The 21332-nt window shown below is 40.9% G+C and overlaps 1 protein-coding gene across 1 annotated transcript in view; it reads right to left on the reverse strand.

Annotated features, from left to right (window-relative positions):
* Positions 1-888: 888 nt before the first annotated feature.
* The window catches only part of LOC111563846 (neural-cadherin), a 375623-nt gene continuing 355179 nt past the window's right edge, over positions 889-21332 (reverse strand). The window contains exons 36-37 of the mRNA XM_055010997.1: positions 7154-7308; positions 889-5795 (exon numbers count right to left, since the gene is read on the reverse strand). Of these exons, the coding sequence (XP_054866972.1) occupies positions 5196-5795; positions 7154-7308 (755 nt within the window). The 3' untranslated portion in view covers positions 889-5195. The remainder of the gene's footprint in view (positions 5796-7153; positions 7309-21332) is intronic.

Consider the following 21332-nt stretch of genomic DNA (forward strand, 5'->3'; position numbering starts at 1 on the left):
CCCCCTCAACAGCTCTGCAAGAGTAAAGAGCTGATCCACCATTTCACAACCAGGACGGAATCTGCATTGTTCCTCCTGAATCCGAGGTTCGACAATCGGTTGGAGCCTTTCTTCCAGCACCCTAGAGTAAATTTTCCTGGGGAGGCTGAGAAGTGTGACACCCCGGTAGTTGGAACACGCTTTCCGGTCCCCCTTTTTGAAAATGGGGACCACCACCCCGGTCTGCCACTCCCCAGGTACCGTACCCAATGCCCATGCGACATTGTAGTTTACGTGTCAGTCAAGACAGTCCAACAATGTCCAGAGCCTTCAGCATTTCAGGGCGGATCTCTCGACACCTGGCGCCTTGCCACCGAGGACCTTCTTACCTACCTTGGCAACCTCTGCCATGGTTTTGGGCGAAAATTCCCCCGAGTCTTCAGCCTCTGCCTCCGTCACAGAGGATGTGTTTACTGGGTTCAGGAGTTCCTCAAAGTGGGCTTTTTCCACCGCCTGACAATGGCCCCAGTACAGGTCATTCTGTTAGCAGTTACATCCATATCTTGTGTTTGTAAACAGAAATGTTGTCATATGTAATGGGTGCCTTTGGTAATTTATAGCTGAGTTTTCTACTGCAGCACGTTTGTCATATCAGAAATCATACAAACTAGTAAATGTTTACTCTGTAGTTAAAAGTCCTTCTCATGCCAAGCACATTATTGGCAGAAAGATACATGAGATGCCAGTTTTAGGTATTGTTAGACACATCTGTGTTCAATGGCCGTATGATCATTAAAAGTTTTTTTTCCCTCACTAATAGTGTTGTTTCCATGTCCATCATTCAGTAAGGCCACAACCTTCATGTTCCATCTTATTTCAGAAGCAGTCATGACTCAGCACAGTCACTGGTGCAAATAAATGAATTTATTGAGAAAAAAGATCAAAGCAAATACAAAACACTTATATAACTGTCAAAAGCTCATCACCATCATGTTGATAAAAAATATGTTCGGTTTGATTTTTTTTCTCAGAAGCAGAAGCATTTTTAAACCTATGCTGCTTTTCTTGACAAAAAGCAATAATTGTAATTCATCTATCTCTGTATTTACAAATGAGGTAAAAACATCAACTTTGTTCATGACATGTCTGCACCCAGAACACAACATTTAAGAAGCCGTTTTATGATACAAATGAATGGTGGTGAGAAGTGAACCGCTGCTCCGTACAGCTGCAGAGAGGGAAGTGAAGCAATAAGCATCTTCATCCTTCACTTCTCTGTGTGGCTCAGGCTCGGCCCTCTACAGAGGAATAAAATACAAGCATCCCTCTCTAGGAAATCCCAGCGGTCTAAGAAAAAAAAAAAGAAAAAGCAAAGCCTGTGTCTTACTTCCAGGCATCATTCTACAGTGTACAGGCATCCTCGCCTGACCGCCAAGTTTCTTAATTTTAAGAGCTGCATTGTTGCCTCAGCTATTCTGAAAATAACATGTTTCTGCAAAGCTGCAATCTGGGAATCGACTCCTCTGTCGACTTTTTTTGAAAGTCCATGCAATCCTTTGGTTTTTCCAGCATGACAGCAAGCCATCAGCTCCTATTAGGATTAGTGGCCTGACATGTTTTCACACTCTCCTACCCTTTAACTGCCGACAGGCTCAGCTCTGCCAGCGTGAAGACTAGAAAAAAAAGCATGATGGGAGCGCTGCCGCTACTTCCAGCAGAATACAGCAACTGAAATGCCAGGAGAAGCCAGACTGGCTTTTTGGAGAGTTGTCGACTTTTGTATTTATGCCATTTGCTGTGCAGCAAACTGTTTCAACTGAAAAAAAAAAAAAAAAAAATACACTGCTTCCAGCATCTCATCCCTCTACAGCTCCCTGCAGCTCCATGCTGCACTGGTGAGACATTTCACCACAGAGCCAGGCACTCTCTGCCTCGCCCCCACCTCATTTGCTCTCTGATTCAACTCTCCACACTGTAATCATCTCTCATACCACAGGTGAGAAGAACAGCTCCTTTTTTAGACCCTTCACATGCTTCCCTTTTTCAGCGCTATTGTTGTTCTTTGCCATTTTGTAGCTTTTAGACAAATCACTCTCACCAGAACAACTGCAGGAAGGTTTGTTTTAGTTTTTTGTACATTGAGAGGAGGAAAACAGATTCATCGACCTGATGTCAGAAGGAAGTCAAACAAAGAGAAGCTGATACAAAGTGTTACTGTGCTGACAGTTCACTTTGGATAATACCTGCACACTTACCAGTTCCCTGCATTTTTTTAATCATCCTGCTTCCCCACAACTCCCATTATATGATTTCAGCCAAGAGTATGTGCTAATTTAGCAAGGAAAACTGATAAATCTGAAGTTTATTTTGCAAAGGTATCACAGACCAGAGCGAGATATGTATGTATCGCTATTGCCCCTCTCATGCTGCTAAAATAGCATCTCTGAGAAGTAAAGGCATGGACATAAGCCCTCTGAGGGGTGTCCTGTGTCCTTATCTGTCTCCAAAAAACGACATTCTAAACGGCATTCTCAATTATGTTTGAAAGAAAAATAATTGTATTTTCTCACTAATAAGTAAAACTGAAGTTGGAAAGGCTTCCAGTTTGAAAGAGCCACTAAGTCTGTTTAAGGAAGTAGGATGCCAATATAAGTCACCAACAGGACCATCACCTAGTAGGCCCAGGTTTGTAACCCATGTGCGTCTTGAGTTAGGTAGGTTAGGTTTGGGTTAAAATGTAACCCTTTTGCAAGATTCATATCCATTTTCTGGGCTACCAGGGTGATCAGTCCTTCCCCATCTGATTGGTTGGCTGTAAAGGAGCAACAACAAAGCACTAAAACAAGAAAAGCACTCAGAGAGCGCAATACTCCGCCAAAGCTGTTCAATCCCGCATATGGAATTGTCAGAAATGCAGCATTTTTTTTTTTTTAGGAATACAGCATTTGTTTACTAGTTATTGATGATCAGAAATCACAACAACATAGAATGTGGCCATTTAATATAGATGTACCCACAAACAAAATTACCTTGCGCTGAGCACAGGCATGTGTGATGCATGTGGACGTTATGTACCGATCCCTAAATATGTAGCGGGTGGTGGGAATTGATGGGAAACACCCCCACAATTTAATCAATTGTTCCCTGTATCATATCTGACAGATAAGTCCCAATAAGTCCGCAGCGGTCGATTTGTAATAGGATTGCAAGCATGTGATCATCAGCAGGCAGCTGATGTAGTGCTCGCTTGTAGTCATAGTTACAGTGACGCCATGCCGCTATCTCGCAATGATACAGAAATCTTTTACAGATCTGTGGATCCAGACTATAAACCGCATCACTAATCTAATCACTTGGTCCTTGTGTCATTTCTGACCTTCCCTGAAAATTTCATCCAAATCCGTTTGTCCGTTTTTGAGTAATGTTGCTAACAGACAGACAAACAAACCAGCGCTGATCATCACATAACTGCTGCATTCCTTGGAGTAATAAATCGCAAGCATATGTTGATTTGAAATATATCAGTGATACATTAAATGTAACTGGGCAGAAAATATGTTTCTCTCAAAACGTAACTGATAATGCAGTTTAGTTAGTCAGTTAGTACAGGAGTACAGTTTTGGAAGGACTGTCTGTGTCTGGCACTGGATCCTTTGGGCAATGTGGGTTGTGGAGTTTAGACTCCATGGACTGGGCTTGTTCAGCTGCATTCTATGAATGCTTGATCAGACTGAGATCTGGGGAGTTTGGAGGCTGGGTCAATGCCTTGGGCTCTTTGTCGTGCTTCATGAACTGTTCTTGAGCTGTCGAGGAGTGCTGTTGCCATGGAGGGTGTGCTTGGTTTACAAACAATGTTTAAGTGGGTGGTCCACGTCAGAGTAGCAGCCACTTGAATGCCAGAACCCAAGGTTGCCTAGCAGAACATTGTAACACGATGATCAATGCCATTCACGTCATTTCTCAGTATTTGTACTACTGTGGCTGATCAGTGTATATGTATAATCCTATATACATCCATCATCCTTCTCCTCCCCCCATTTATATTTATTAAGTAGTCACCTTGGAAAGCAGCTTGACATAGTTTGTATTCTACCGAGCAATCGTCTGTTAAAATAGTCTCTTGCAGCTGCCACATTTGGTGTGCCTGAGGAAGGCGTATGCGGAACAGAGCAACAGAGCAAGTATTTCCTCCCTCCCGCAGTCAACACGTCCACTCACATTTCTTTGTTACAAAGCTGTCTGAATTTTTGTGCAGTCTCCCTCGGGTGAGGAGGAATGAGCAGCGGAGGAGCGCGAATGAGAATAGGAAATCAAATGAAGACGCGGGCACAGTACTAAGTAGAAAGCTTGATGTTTTACAACCCACGGAGCTTTGAAACTTGAAACATCCAACCAATACAGAATTACTCAACCCAAGTAGAGACACATTACCAAAAAAAATAAAAAAAATTAAAATCTCACCCTGGAAACCAGTGATGGTCAAAGCACTTTTTTTTCTCATACAAACATTGACAGAAGCTGTGTACAGCCAGGCAGCAAGAACACAATGTGTCCACTATTGTGAAAATCCAAACTCTGTATTGTATGGCCTACTCAGTACGATCTCACTCACCTTCACTGTCTAATCATGTTCCAGTGTACTGTGGAATATATGTAAGAATTCTTTATTTACAAAGACTTAATTCAGCAGCAAGGTGCTAAAAATAAGGGCCATTGATTTGCTCAGGTATAAAAAGACAAAAAACCTGGACAAAACAATTTCATTTGCCTTCAGCTGACACTCATCCATAGCACAGAGAATTTTGGATTTCATTGTCAGTGACTGGAACTGATTTTTCTGACAGTGAAGCTAAGCTCCATCATGATGAGTAGCCCGGGTAGAGAGTGACGTTCTGAAGCCTTTTAACCTGACTTCCAGGTTTGATAATGTCTACTCCTGCAAAATTCTCTTCCAAGGTGGTGGGGGTGCAGTATGACAGGCTCTTTTCAAAGGGACACTTTCATCTGTCTGTTAGGCCACCATGTTGATTGACGGGGCTCATCATCCACTAAATACAACACCTTTAGTGTCAGCTGTTAGTGCTGGGTGAGGAGCGAGTCTCTCTGTCAGTCAGTCTCTCGCTGTTTTCCCACCTCGTTCGCCGATAAGCGTCTGCTAATGGATTGTTTCAGGAGGGGGGGCCCTTATCCGGGTTTGATCAGTTTGGTCCGTGTGCTCAGAGGTCGCTGGCCTCGGCTCGCTCATACAGCGCCCGCAGCTTCTCAAAGCGAGGCCCCCACTCCCCAAGCGTCTCCTCTCTCCTCGGCTCCCCTCCACCATCTGCGCCACTCCCTCCATCCAACCCTGCCGAGCTGAAGGAGCTGAGGGAGCCGGCTGGCGAGCCCCCTCCTTCGGTAGAGAAGACCTGCAGAGAGTCAAAAGGTCCCGTGTCTGGATGCTGGTCAGCATCGCGGATGATCTCGCACAGGTAGCGGGCCAGATCCTGGCTAGAGAAGGAAAGGGAGCGACGCGTCAGCTGCGAGGGGCGTGCCTGGCCCTGGGCTGGGAGCCTGGTGGGGGGGACATCTCTGCGGAGACTGGTGGTGGTGGTGGCAGTGGAGGAAGTGGATGCTGCGGAGGGGGGCAGGGTTGTGGAGCTGGCTGTCCGGCTGAGGGGATCCAGTGGCTGGATAGACGGTGGGACAGGCGGCGCCTGGTGGAGGAGGTGATGGTGGGAAGGAGGAGGATGGTGCAGGGCTCTGGAGCGACAGTACTGGACCGACTGGGCCGGGCTCGGCTGGAGGGACTTCTGCAGCTCTGCCATGTCGTATGCATTCTGGACACACACACACACACACACACACACACACACACACACACACACACACACACAAACATTGATATTCATACAATAGCAGATTAAAAGTCCTAGTTAGCACATAAACTGTAAAAAGGGAGAGATGAGAGCAAACAGAAGCCAGAGTGAAAGACTGAATGTTTGGAGGAGAGAGATGGGGAAGTAAAAAATGAAATGTGACAGAAAAAAAGCAGAAAAATGAAAAGAGAGCAGAAAAACAATCAGCTCTCCCTCTTACATTTACTGCGAATGTTCCACCTGTTTAAGTTTCCAATCTATCTCCATTTGCTGTCTCAGAAAAGTCGTAATTCTAAGAATCTGTGTGCGAGTGTGTGCAGCCAAGAAGACAAAAATATGAGTGGAAGTGATTCAGAAAGGAGATGAGAGGCGCCTCTCTTTCAATCCATTACACACTGATGCACTGGGGTTTAGCAGCTGCCTTTACTTTGACAAATACTGTATCAGCCAGTCACTTCAGTACTGATGTTATTCCACCAAAACTGTAACCAGGGCAGCAGAGATGAAAAAAAGATGTAGGAGGAGGAGGAGGAGGAGGAGGAGGAAGAAATGATGCACATGTAGGAGGAGTGAGTCGCTTTGCAAAACTGATTATGTGATGAGTGGAAAGTGCTGTTTTTTTATTCCTCCAGACAGATTTCAGACAAGACTCGTGAGAATTAAAAGCAGTATTTGCTGTGTATAGGGGATCAGGACTCTGTGTGTGTGTGTGTCCTGTTTGTGTTTGACTGCAGGTGATACAGTATGAAGGACAAAATCTTGAAGGTCCTGAGGTACTGATAAGGTGTGACAACAATCTTTATATGCAAGTTTGTTTTTGTCTACTCTGTGTGTGTGAGAGAGCGAATGAATTTGTTTCAGCGATGCAGCAGCCACATGTGTTTGTTTCGATCAAAGCTCTGATATTATGCAAGCTCTTAAGTACTGTTGAGTGCTTGTGGGTTACATTGGCTGGTGGAGAGACGAGATAAGGATTTTGCGTGGGCCTAATTAAAACACTAGCACACACAGTGCAGGATTTTATTCCAAATTGAATTGACTGAATCCACTATAAAGCTGCTCGCCTGCATTCACTGTGCTGCATTTCTGAGATAAAAGTAATAACAGCCTTTAAATTTAAAATTATACAGTTAAAAACAATTCACCTTTATGCAAGCATGAGTGCAGCATTAAAGCGCTTTAATAGTATTGCTTTAAACCGTGCTTGAAGTATGTTTGTGAGTAAAACTAAGTGCATCCCCATATGTCTTTGTAACTTCCTTTGACTCTGGGGAAAAGGGTACAATATGCATGCAGGTGTGCGTGTCTGAGGGGTGTACCTGGTCCTCTTCTCCGCCTCCCTCCTCGTCATAGTTGAGGACGTTCTCTCGGATGTCCTCCCAGCCGTCGTGATGTGCTGAGACATGGTAAACGCCCTCCTTCAGCCCTTTGTATGATCTCCAGCGAGTGTAGAGGAAAATGCCCAACAGCAGCACTGGCAGTAAGGACAGACAGTGATGAAGGTTCATCAGCACAGGCATTAGCATAACAAATTAAATGATTAAAATCCTTTGGGCAATTAAGATATGCCCCCAGAGAGGGGTACTCTGGCCTTGAGCATCATTTCCCATACATGTCAGCTGAAATGTGATCCTTTTTAAAAAATCGACTCATAATGATGCTTTAGAAACCAAGCTAACAAGTTATCTTATTGCTGATATTTGACAAAATATGTTTCAAGGATTTCATGGAATGTAAATAGAATATAAAGTGATTTACACTTGTGACATCAAATCTGACTCAGTTTTAGCACAATTGGCATGAGTGAGTTTGTGCATCCCCAGGAGACCAGTTCCACCTGAGCAGATGTTCTTAGCAGCTCAACTGGCCACAGCAAATAAAACATTTCCCACGGCAGAATCACTTGGTGATATGGCAAATATGTTAGAAACAGCCTATTTACAATTCCTGCTGAGGTAGAGCAACATTAACATTTATTTGGACTTGTGTTTCTCACCACTTGATCATTATACGTCCAGCATTCATTCTCATGTGTCTGTTTTTGCTACCCCATGAGGGAAATGTTGCCTTATTTGGTTGCTAAATGCTCCACAATGTTTAGCTGTGGCAATCTATCTGTCCATGAAATTATAAAGTAAAGACCATTTTACATGAAGTCGCTTTATACCCAATAATCACCAATAAAGGGTGTCTTGTGGACAGTAAGACCTCACTCTCCAGATTTGAACCAAGAGTAAAGTCATCACAGATCCACTTGTCCCTTCAAGCCTTCAGGTTTGCTCTGGGAGAGGAGGTATTTAAAAGCTGGATGCATCTAAATCTAAAGTCTTAATTAAAATAAGACTGGGATCATTACGTTTGGTAGACCGGACCTTTTGGATGACCCTAACCGCACTTTCTGCCCTTTGGCTTCATGCAATTGATATTTTGAGAAGAACCTTGTAGTAATCTTCGACAGCTCCTTCAAATTTGATAAACAGATCAGCCCATGGCTCAAAACCAGCCTTTTTCAGTTAAGACTTTATGCGCAGGTAAACCCTGTCTCTCTCAGTGTTATTCATGCTCTAATTACCATTCGGTTAGACTACTGTATGTGGGTGGAGAGCACTCGTCTCTTCAGTGTCTGCAGCTGAAACAAAATTCAGCTTCCTGTTTTCAACAGGGCAAAGGAAGGATGATCAGATAACACCGGTATTGGCCTCCCTCCACAGGCTTCCTGTTCATTTCATGATTGATGTAAAGATTTAAATGGGTTGCCATCAGCCTTTGTAGCAGAAATCCTGCATCATCATTTCCCCATTAGAGCACTGAGGTTGACCATTGAGGTTGCACTGAGGTTGAGGTTGAGATGCTCTTGGATGTTCCAAGATCTATGCACAAAAATATTAATGACTTTTGTGCTAGCTACTTCTAATTTCTGGAACAGTTCACCTTTTCATGTAAGAACTGTTCAGACTTTAAGTCGCAGCTGAAGACCCACCTCTTCTCTTTGGTATTCGATTCCAGTTGAGCTTGACAACCTGACTTCATCTCTTACTGTGTTGTAACATTTTACTCTATATATTTATTTAGATTGTATCGCCTTCCTATACTCACATTTGTCTTTCAGTTGTTGTGTTTTGTGGCCTACTATTTTAATTGTGCAGCACTTTGGTTTAACACCTGTTGTTTTTAAATGTGCTCTATAAATAAAATTCAGTTTGACTTTACTATCTTTGTTTACTGTTGGTTTATCAGAGCTTTTTCGCAAAGGAGACCTTTTTTCCACAAAGCAGCTACCTGCAGCATGGAGAAACAATGCTGATGATAGAGGTAAAAGGGAACCAAAGCAGTGGCAGATCATTAAGGCAAAACCAATAAGCTGAAAGATGCGAAAGGACTTTTGAATTGTGCTTAGCTATTTATTGGGAACTGACAGGTGAGCAGAAAGAGCTGACACACCAGCAAAGCTTTCCTTATTGAACTCATAACTCTAAAAATGTGACTCCCAGAGTAGCAGGGGGATATATTCATATGAGCCCTGTCTCCAAGTGATGTTCCCGTGGAACTAACCTCGGCACATCTGCTCCTTTTTATTTGATGTTTCTCTTATTTGGCATGCCCAAATGGAAAAGCTTAGAACAGAAGAACTGTAAGACAAAAATGCATGTGTGCAGTTTCTGAAAATTAGATTTTTTTTGTCCCTGTCTATTGTAAGTCATATATAAATAATAATAGGATAGTTTAAGACACTCAAATGAACCACACCACAAAGCTTCCACATCTTGTCAACAACAGCTGGATGAAATCCCAGACCTTGAAGCCTGAAATTACAGGAGCTAGACTTGTTAATCTGCAGTGTCGCTGGTGTCCCTGAAACTCATGTCATGTCCCTGAAAAGGCCAAATTGTGCCAACTGCTTTTATTTATGTCTGTGACACTAGAAAACACACCGAAGCAATTTGATGACTATAAAACCTTTGCTGTCATTCAGATATTGCTAAGGTGTGCTTCTGTTGCTGCTTATTATGCTACCTGCCTTCAACTGCATATAAGGAGGGACTTGCACTTCACTGTATGCCCTGAAATAGCTTGACTCCCATGCAAAACCAAACTATTCATGCAGACCGATGTTTGGTTGCAACTGTGAATGATTTATTGTTGATAGCCAATAGCAGCTCCTCCAACCTCCAGTGACCTGCCCAGGGATGAAAACTAACAGAAATGTGTAGGAGCACTTCCATTATACAGTCAAATAACAAAAACCAGCAAACCCAACAATCCTATACAAGGAGTAGAGAAAATATTTTTACTACTGAAAGAATACTGAAATAATACTGAAAGAAATTTTGTTTAATTTATTTATGAAAAAAACATTTTGATTAATTTTCACTGTATCTCTGTAGACTAAAGGAGTATCAATAATTGAGGAATGTACAAAGAATCAAACTTTACGATCATTTTAAAAGGGAGGGAAGCACCATTGCTTTTTCCTGTTTGCATGAAATATCATTTGGTGCTCATGGTTTATGTAAAATCAGTTGTGTGTTGCGGAGAATATAATCGATCTATCCATGTCTGGCATGTCCATACTTATTAAGTTTAAACCTTATATTGTCTATGAAAGATTGATGTAGTGACCATGATGTTATCCACTGATTTGTGGATGAACGTTGCAGAGCTTTGGCTTCCGCCTTTAGCCGCTGCCATCTTGGTCTTTTGAGTGATAAGAGGATCTCGTTGGAGAATGTGAGGACACTATGCATGAAAATACAGTAGCAATCTGTTGATCATAATGTAGCCCTGCCCTAAAATATATTCTGCCTTAGTGTCTAATTTACTCTAAATGGGACCATAATATACTAAGTGAACACCACACAGTTTAGGGCACTTACACAATGGCTTCACTTTTCAGACCCAGATGCTACGTCCATCATTTATATACAGTCTGTGGTTTAAACATTAAGGTCTATATGCACAATGCAAAGCTGCTTTGAACTAGCTTGAATGAAGCACTGTGTACCAGATCTACTAGTTTGTATTATAACTGGTGACCGTTGACTAAAAGCATGCACGGTTGTTAGTAGTTACAACAGCTCTTGGAAAACAGGAAGAAAATGCATAGCTATCCTCCTGAATGTGAGTTTATTAGTTTAATTTGTCTACCTGTCAAAAGCGTTAGAACACCCTATTTTTTCCATTTTTTTAATTGGAAATTATGCATGTTAATGTCTCATTGTACTCTGAAATGAAAGCATAGAACAAATAAACAAATGAAGTATAAAAAACAAAATCTATTTAGAAACCAAAATGTATTCTAAACTTTTGACTCATCAAAGTAGCCACCTTTGGCAGATACAACAGCTGAATACACTCATTCTTTCCACGATGGAAATCAGTTATTCTTCAGAAAGTTCTTCCCAACTCTGTTGCAGAAGTTCCCATAAATGTGTGGCACTTGTAGGTTGCTTTACTTTCACTCTTCTGTCCAGTTCATCCCAAATCAGCTCCATGGGGTTTAAGTCTGGAGACTGCTGCCACTCCATGTTTTCAAGTTTATTATCTTGTTCTTTTTTCCGAAGGTAGATTCTTGCAAAGCTTGGACTTATATTTTGGGTCATTATCTTGCAGTAGGATGAACCCCTGACTAACTAGCTGCATACCAGAGGATACTGCATGGTGCTGCAGAATACTGTGGTAGCTGTTCTGGTTCAGGGCTCCTCTCACTCTGTACAAGTCACCTACACTGGATCCAGCAAAACAGCCCCAGACCATCATGCTTCTTCCTCCATGTTTGACTACTGATGTCACACACTGAGGAATCATCTTTTCACCTATTCCACAGAATACAAAACTCCTGTGTGATGAACCAAAGATTTAAAATTTTGATTCATTAGTCCATAATACCTTCTTCCAGTCTTCAGTAGTCCATTGGCAGTGTTTCATGGCACAGGCAAGTCTCTTTTTCTTATTCTGACGTCTTACCAATGGCTTTCTTGCTGCAATTTGATCTGTCAAACCTGTACTCCAAATCTTCTCTTCGCAGCTGAAACTGAGACTTGCCTACTGTAACCACTATTAAGCTGAGCTTGAAGCTGTTGTCCTGTGAGCTGCCTATCACCAAGCTGTTGACTCTCAGAAACTTGTCTTCTGATTCTGTTGTGGCTTTGGGTTTTCCAGACCTCTTCCTGTCAGAGTTTCCCCCAGTTTCTGAGTGACTTTTGATGGCAAAGAAAACTACTCAGTGACACCTTGACTTTCTTCACAATATCTCTGTAGGAAAGACCTACATTTTAAAGTGTTATGATGGTCTGCCTCTTTTCTATTGTTAATTGCCTTTTCCTCACCATTTTTATAGCAACACACTACTTTCTGCAGTACAATACTGTTCAAATAACACTCTCCAGGGTATGGTGCCACGGTGTGTTCCAGCACTACTTTTATGCAGACATAGGGGGTTGTAAGTAATCAAGAAAAGTTAGGACACCTGTAGGATTTGGTAGTACCAACTTTCAAGGCTTGATCAACCGCCATTGCTGCCGAACAGCTTTAAGTTGTTAATCCACTTGTTCCATGAAAAACTCTTTTTTGTATAATTCTGTAATGTACTTTTATCTTTTATTTATTTTTCAGTTTGGGTAACCTTACCTTTTTTTTTTTTTTTTTTTTTACCTCTGGCAGTTCACCTCTTGCCTTTGTACCATTTCAAGCTATTCATTGGACTTGAACTACTTGAATTTCAATAAACAACTGGAAAAGTTGAGGCATTCTAACACTTTTGACTGGTAGTGTATATCATTTAATTCATCCATGGACTGATGTTTGAGTGTTGAATACAAGAACCATTTAGTTGTATTTTTAACACTGTATGGAGTTGCAGAATCTATTGAACACAGGAGGGTGGTAAAGTAGATAAACTTGGGAATTTGATCTGTGTACTTTCATTCAATTGTCAGACCCATCTGATCTTTGTTTGGAGGGTTGTTTGAATAAGCACAGGTCAAAAAGAATATTCAGTCACATTTGAACTTAAAAATAAGTAAAACAGAATCAGTTCTGCAGGGATTTGAAAACACGCCAGTGTGCACAAAATCAATGGGAAGCAAGACACTAGCACAGTGAACCACCACTGCCTGAAGGCTGAACTTTAGGCTTTACAGATAGGAGACATGCAGCATACAGCCAGCCATGTGTCTTAAAGAACAGAAGTGGGCAGATCAACTTGTAACCACTGCATTATAGATGTATACGTATGTGTAAGATAATTTGGGTGTCTCAGTTGCTTTATAAACAAAGATGCAGCTATTGAAACACAGTCAAATAAACAATACGTGATCCTTTGGGTATTAGTATACGGTTTTCTTTTTTCTAACAAAAGATGTAAATCTCATTATAAATATCAAACGTTATAGAGCCATAAGTAATGAGCACCTAAACATTACACCTACATGTGCCTGAAATCATCTAAATGTAAAACTATGAACACTAACATGAAGTTGATGTAATTCTCCATACGATGTAGGGATGTATAGCTGTAAAGTAGCAAACTTGGGTATGTGGAAGTGACCCAACCTGGAGGAGGACATTTTGTATCCAGTCATCACAACAGACACACATTTGTCCTCTCTGATGCTGGTGTCCATCTCCAGTTGGCAGACAGATAGTTCTGACTCTCCTGTCTCTAGGGGAATAGAGTAATGATAGATAGATAGATAGATAGATAGATAGATAGATAGATAGATAGATAGATAGATAGATAGATAGATAGATAGATAGATAGATAGATAGATAGATAGATAGATTTGGAGCAAATACAGTGCACATCACACATTGAACTGAAACCATTTAGATTTTGGCTTGTGTGGTATGAAGAAAACTGATTTGACTTGTCTTCTGCTGTCTACTGATGTCTCACGGAGAGGAAACTGACATTGTACTTTTATGGTCTTTACGAGATAATGAAAACATGTTCAACAATATGTGTGTGTTTATTTCCAACATCTGCATTTTCAATATATGCCCAGATTGTCTGAAGTGTGCAGACAGAGGGGTACTGCATGACTCACAATATATCAGGACTAATAGACTAACTTGTGACGAAGGTTGCCTCCCATCATTTTTCTTTATTGCACACAAAGGCACATCATGCTTTCAGGTTATGCAACTTCACTCAAAAGAGTTACATAAAGAAACAAAATAAATAAAATGTTGAGCTGATATTTGTTTCTAAAATGGAAAAAGAAAAAATTTAGCTACTTGTTCCTTTTGTGTTTTCAGAAAATGTCCTTAACATGTAATGCTTAAAACAGACAAATGAAGTATGAATGTTTTGATAGAAAAACAGATAAAGGAGAACTATGCACCCTCGTTATGTTTTCCAACAGCTGACACAACTACCAGCAGCCACCCAATCAGCATCCTGCAGGCCTGAAAAATGAATTCAGTACAGAGCTGCTATAAGACTGCAGTTGCATGAATGGCCACAAGAGGCTGACTACGAAGGCCAATCAATCCCTGTAGACCTTTATACTAAAAGGCCCAACTTTACATCAGAAAAAAACTGAATGTTTACAGCCTACTACCAAAAACAGTTTCGGTCTCTGTTTTTTTTTTTTGTTTTTTTTTTTTAAATTCACACGTTTTCTACGTATTGTGTTGCATTCTATTCTCATTCCACTTCAGGGTTATCAAACTCATTTTAGTTCAGGGGCCTCATTCAGCCCAATTTGATCTCAAGTGGGCCAGAACAGTAAAATCAGAACATAATAACCTATAAATAATGACAATTCCAAAATTTCCCTTTGTTTTAGTGCAAAAAAGTATGTTCTGAAAATGTTCACAGTAAATGAACCACCTTTGTACAAAACATTATGAACAAACTGAAATTTCTTAAGAAAAATAAATTCAGTTTCAACAATATTATGCCTCAGTTTATCATTTACACATTACAACTTATAGATCACAGTGTCTACAAAGGCACAAAACATTTAGTCACAGGTATCTGGAAATGAATGATATAGTATTTTACTTTATGATCGAAATGACAAAAGTCACACAAAAAAAAGGAAACAAAAAAACAAAACAAGACAAAATCTTAAAAAATGAGACACAAAATGACAAAAGTGACAAACAAAATGACAAAAAATAGACAAACAACACAAGGGAGACAAAAAAAACAGAAGACAAAAACGATGCACAAAATAACGAATAAAGCGAAACACAAAATGACAAAAATAAGACAAAAAACACAAGCGAGACAAAACAGAAACACAAAACGACAAAAATGAGAAACAAAACCACAAAAAAACGTGAGACAAACACCAAAAATTAGACAAAACAAGACAAAAACAACAAAAACAAGACAAAATACTACAAAAATGAGACACAAAATCACAAAAGAACAATAAAAAATGTAATATTTTACTTTATGATCAAAACAACTTGTCATGGTCTAGAAATTATTTAAATGTATAGTTTAACAAATTTACAATTTGCAGTTGATGTCTGTAATTTTGCCACTTTACAAAGTCATCTTGAGGGCAGTATTGGACCCTCTAGCAGTCCGGTTTTGGCTGGTAGGCCACATGTTTGACACCCCTGACTTAAGCCATCCAGTCATACATTGGATAGGGCAGGATTCATGACTCTTCACAGAAAATGCAAAGAGAACCTTCAAACATGTGGTTAACACCATGAAAGGTATGACATTCCACTAAACTTAACCATTTAGTTTTGCTGCCTAAATCCAACCAAACAATGACTGAAAATGGTTCCAGATGACACACAAAGCCCAATCTCCTGGATTAAAGTCCTGTGTCAGATTATTCCACTGCCTCTCTTCCAAACTCCTAACATTGGCTTTGTGACTCTTTAAACCTGGAAAGTTTTCCTACAACATCATACTGTTACATTACTGGTAGAAAATACAGCATGTCTCATTCAAAATTTGTGTAAGACTTCAGTATAGTTATATAAGACTGTAATTCTCTGGAGACAGGGTTGATATTCAGATATAATTGTGACGCACTGGATCAAATGTTTAATTTGAATCATATCAGTTAAAGGTTCCCCCCTGTTATGTTAAATAATATGGAATTAAACATCATATCAATGTCCTACATGAGTGCTCCGACTGGTTCGTATCAGATTTTCAATTACTGACTAATATTCATGGTAGGCTACTTAAAATGCAGATTAAAATGATTCACGACCTCATTCATTTACAAAAAAAAAAAAAAAATCTGTCGTTAAAATGTGATTATAATTGTGTGACTGAAAGGCTTTGTAGACATAAAACATGCGTTAGATTATAACTACTGCAGGGAGAGATGACAGTGTTGACTGTAAATGGCACTCCAAGAATACTAAGAACGCCCCAGGCAATGAAAAGGGAAGACAATTAGTGGCCTTATGTCTTACTGGAACTAGGTATATTCCAATTACTAACTGACAGCCATGACATGTAAACTTTTAGACTACAGGAGGGCTTTAAAGACTAATTTAAAAATTGTATCTGAGAGAAAAGAAGGGGAAGACAGAAAGTGATTTCTTTTGGTTTTATGAACAAGTTTTAAGGTAATTCAATTTAAGTAAAAAGCAGACTGTGGGCAGCACGCACACAAATGCACATTTCAACCAATCTGCCTGTATTTCCCACTCTAGCATTGCCGTGACCTTTTCAAATGTCGAACAAATCCCCTGTGACTTGTCTCATACCTATCACCTCTTGCCTTAGTTAACACTTCACAATTCACTCGCCTTTCCATAATATTAACCTGCTTTACACCAACACAAACTGTCACTGTTTCACTCTGATATTCATTTTTTTTACCTTTAATTCAACTGATCTTTTTTCCCCTCCTTGAATCAAACAATCAAAAAGACTTCTTTTTTTTTTCCTCACAGAATTGAAGAAGAAGCATCTTGTAGAATCTGGAGTGGAATGCTTAGATGATATTTAATAATTTACAAGCAAATGTCATTAACAGGCTGAATTACTCTCTGAGTCATACACTTTCTTCAATTCTGTTTTTTTCCAAGGCTGCACACAGTAGAGCTGCATTTAATCACATTTAAGAACAGCGGCAATCCCATACCACTACCCATTTCAAGTGGCAGTTTTATAAATACCCAGGCTGTTCAAATCCTGTTAATCTGAGGTAAGACATCACCGTGAAAAATCTGTGATCTTAACTCAAACACATCTTTTAAACAACTGCCTCTCCTTCTTTGCCGACCTCTGCTTTTTATTTTTAATCCACGTCTTTCTTCTACATCACAACTAAAACCCAGCAGCCAATCCATCATGTAAGCACACCAACAGAAGGCACTCAAACTCCCTGTGAATTGATAACACCCCATTAAACAGCCCACCCTCTGACAACTCTGTAAGAGTAAATTCACTCAGCCAGAAACCAGCTGCACAGTACGAGAGCAAAAATCAATATTCATTTACTGTCAACTTGTCCCCCTCACCACAACTCCAATGTCTGGCAGATTTATAAGACGAAATTGTTTCAAGAGATTCACAGTTTCATTTTTAGAGTGACATTATGGCTTTTAATGGCAAGTGAACAAGAAGGGGAAAAAGAAACAGAAAGACAGACCTTGTTTGGGCAAGAGACACGTGTGACTGACTGCTGCAGTGGGTGGCCTTGATGCTGGAGAGACAGTGAACTGGCAAAAACAAGGTCACAGGTTCACTTCCCTACTCAGACTGCAATGCTCCTCATTTACTGTGTGGTGCCCTGAGCTTACCAGAGACAGAAAAAATAAATACATCGAAACAGCATTGAGACACAGCTGGCCCAGCCGCCATGAGGTTTCAATGAGAAAATAGTGTCTGAAGATCCAAGGCTGGGTCATATTCAATAATGAAAACAGGAGAATAAAGAAACTGTGTGTTGTAAAAATGAGACAATGAAAAACATGGACATGATGAGCCTTAACATTTCCGTCTCCCAATAAACAATACAATGCACAATACCAAAGGCCAGGAAAAAGTAATACATCATGCATTTTTGATGTTATCTGCCCATTAAAAGTAACTTTAAACGGCCCATATATATATTGTAGAGATCAGCCATGGTATTGAACTTTAATCTTGCTCTCAGCTCTCGTAGGAGGCGGTCACACTTTTCCTTGCTCCGCTATCTCTGTTCCTCCCTACCCTCATGTCTCCCTGCTTGCTGCATTTCTTCGTCTTCGTCTCGTCTGTCTGACTTGGAGCGATCGCTTGGCACTGGACCTTCGAAACACCGATCATGGAATTGATTAACTGGTCTCTCAACGCAATTGACAAGATTGTCGCCACAAAGAGCACAGGCCTAGGGGAGCCTACCTGTCCGGATGGGAGTTTCGTCTCTGGTTACATGATCGACGCCTGGGGGAAGTGGAAGGGGATCATGTGCCTGGCACATGGAGGATGTGGAAGATGTTTATATATTCGGATTTATGATGACAGGTCTGCTGATAATTGGCTTGTTCACTGGCCTGAGCTTCTGGAAAATCAGGAAGACCGCAGACAGAAACGACGTCCAAACTCTGCTGGTCTATGCAAACGAACGGATCACGGCTGCCGATTCTCGGTATGACGAACTCAATCGTAAGATGAACAATTTGCTTGGTGTGACTGTTGATTTGAGTCGCAGATTGGAAGCCATCAGGGTGAGAATCGCTACAGCTGAGGTCTAAAATTGTTGAGAGCAGTAGGGAGAAGGTGAAATTACTTCTCTCCCGCCCAAACATAAGAATAACTGATTACATTCTGGCGCCCCTGGAACAATAACAAACTCCTCTGGAAGTTTCATGGCCAAGAGATAGCTCTCCTACACCCCCCCCACTTTCCCAAGGACACCTGTTGACTTTTGGACCGGGCCAACCGAGGACATCTCCATAGCAACCTTGCTGTGTTATCGCGCTCCCACCCTCGCGAACTGAGACACCGGAGGTCTGAGATGGAAGAAGATGGGCTACACGCATACACAAACATTCGGACTCATGAACTGAGGACTGAGCTAAACATTCGCACACACATTCCCATATCCCCCATCCCCCCTGCCTCCACAAGCTTCCCTCACCATACACAGGAGCCAGGAATCCGTGCACCTGCACAGGAACCGGCTAACTGTGCAGTGCTCCCCCCTCCACCACCCCACATCCTTATCCCAACTATCCTTGTCTAACGTCATGCTTTGCCTGTTTGCGGGTTTGTTTTTTTTTAGGTTCCTTCTCAAATTGAATTTCCCAACATTGGAGGTTTCATTTGGTACAACGAGCCTTTTTTTTTTTTCTTTTACCCTCTGCTATCCCTACCCAGATCCCAACATGTCCTTTTTCTTTTTCTTCAAGAAAGGTGCGCGCAGCACTGCGCAGCAGCCGGAGCTGTCATTGGCAGGGCAGCTCAAATGAAATTTCGTTGTATATGAAAATGTGCAATGACCAATAAAGATTGATTGATTAATCACAGACTGTATATAAAAGGTAAAAATAACCACTTTGACATGACACCACTCATTGATGAACTACTGTTCTGAAGCGTCAAGTTTGTTGTTCTGTAGAAAAAGGACGAAACAAACAAGGTTTGGAACTGACTGAGACCTTGATGACACTATGAACCCTGATCTGGTAGCAATCTGTCAGTCACAAGGTGGCCCCACCCAAGCACATGCTCTGCTTAACTGTCTATTTTACTATTTTCCTGGGATCATAATTTACAAAAAAAAAAAACAAAAAACAAACAAAAACACCCATGTTGAATTCAATAAGACTATGAACTCATTGTAAATATGTTTAGTGAGGTAACAAACTGAGGAAGAAGCAGGGTCATTTTGTAATAGACTTTTGAACTAATTAATGTCTTTATTGCAACTGGAGTACTCGTCCACTGCTGCTAAAAAGAATGCTGGTCACTTGTGCACTTTTTTGATCCAGATGCAACCTCTGTTTTTTATTTTCATTTTTTTGTATAAATTAGAAGTGCATTTAGGTGGACAAAATTTGTGTGCAACAAAAAGCCGGAGTAACTCCACAGTGTAGTTGGTTGTATTTTGTGCAGCAGTTAAATGCACTCTGAAATCTGTTCTTGTGCTCCCAGTTCTGATTTACTGCAGTGTAGGTCTGACATTCAAAGTTTCTCTTTTTATCTTAGATATTTTATATTTTTTTCATACGTTTGGCAGATTTCAATCAGTCTTTTCCTGTTTCTGCTATATTTTCCCATGTAAAGCACTTTGTAACTCTGCTGGTTTGGGTTTATTACTCCGCCAAGGAACGCAGTGGAGTTATGCGACGATCGGCATTGGTTTGTCCGTTTGTCCGTCTTTGTCTTTTCGCAACATTACTCAAGAACAGATTAACGGATTTGGATGAAATTTTCAGGGAAGGTCTGAAATGATACAAGGATCAAGTGATATTCAATGAATGGTTATAAATGAAGCTTTTGTATGAGAAACATCAACATGAAGTGTCAGCAGTCTCAGCAAACAATAGACTTCACATGGACTTCATTAAGCATTTCTTTTTTTCACAGCACAACAACAACAACAGCAACAATATCAGGATGTGATGTGAACAGAGGTGCACAAAGAAATCTGATCTTGAGCTGCTGTGAAGAGGACTGTACTGCACTGTATGAATCAATATCCTGTGCATTGGGGTTTAGGACTATATGAAGAGAAAAATACAGCCTGTAATATAGAGTCAAGCAAAACTGCAAATATAAGATGTGTGTTACTGCTTGGTTTATGGCAGTGGAGTTTATGCTTTTATGTGTTTGCATTCTCTGCTGCTCCCCTCTGCTGAGTGTGTGTGTGTGTGTGTGTTTGTGTGCGTGCGTGCGTGTGTGTGAATGGATGAAGTGGCTGGAGTGAGCTCCATGGGGAGGTGAGCAACGAAGCTGGAGGTCAGGGTATACAAGATGAATCTGCTCTGTTCAAAGCTCTCTCTAGAGGGCAAACAAAGAAATAGAGAATTTGATCGGTATTTCTGACAGTGTGTGTGTGTGTGAGAGTGAAGAGTGAGTCTGAAAAGACAGATTATGTGTTTATTTGTTTACACTGCCTCCAAGGTCCTGTGCTGTCTTTGACCATCACTCCTTTTTTGGTTTAACTTCCCTCTCTTTGGTCAACTCTTACTCCTGCCTGCAACTCACCCTCCCTCTGTGAAAGCTGCTTTGACTGTTTTCTTCGTCCACTCACCCCCGCCACACCACCTTTAAAATCAGCCATTAACAACAATCCCTACATTACATCCACTCCCGAAGCTACTCTGGGATCCGCCTTGGGCAATCTGCACCACATTAGATATTACACATACTGACCTGAAGTAATTCACTTCTAAATATCATAGCTGCTTGAAATGAACTGACTTTGTCTCAACAATTAAAAGGCAGATGACAGTTGAACACCCTGCAGGAGCCTCTAAAAATTCCTGCACTGCCCATTTATGGAAGAGCGGATGCACAGTGAGGTGGCATGCAGCAGTCTGATGAGCAGGGAAATCCACTGCATCCATTGAGCA

The sequence above is a fragment of the Amphiprion ocellaris genome, chromosome 1 (assembly GCF_022539595.1).
Source record: "Amphiprion ocellaris isolate individual 3 ecotype Okinawa chromosome 1, ASM2253959v1, whole genome shotgun sequence".
Classification (NCBI taxonomy): domain Eukaryota; kingdom Metazoa; phylum Chordata; class Actinopteri; family Pomacentridae; genus Amphiprion; species Amphiprion ocellaris.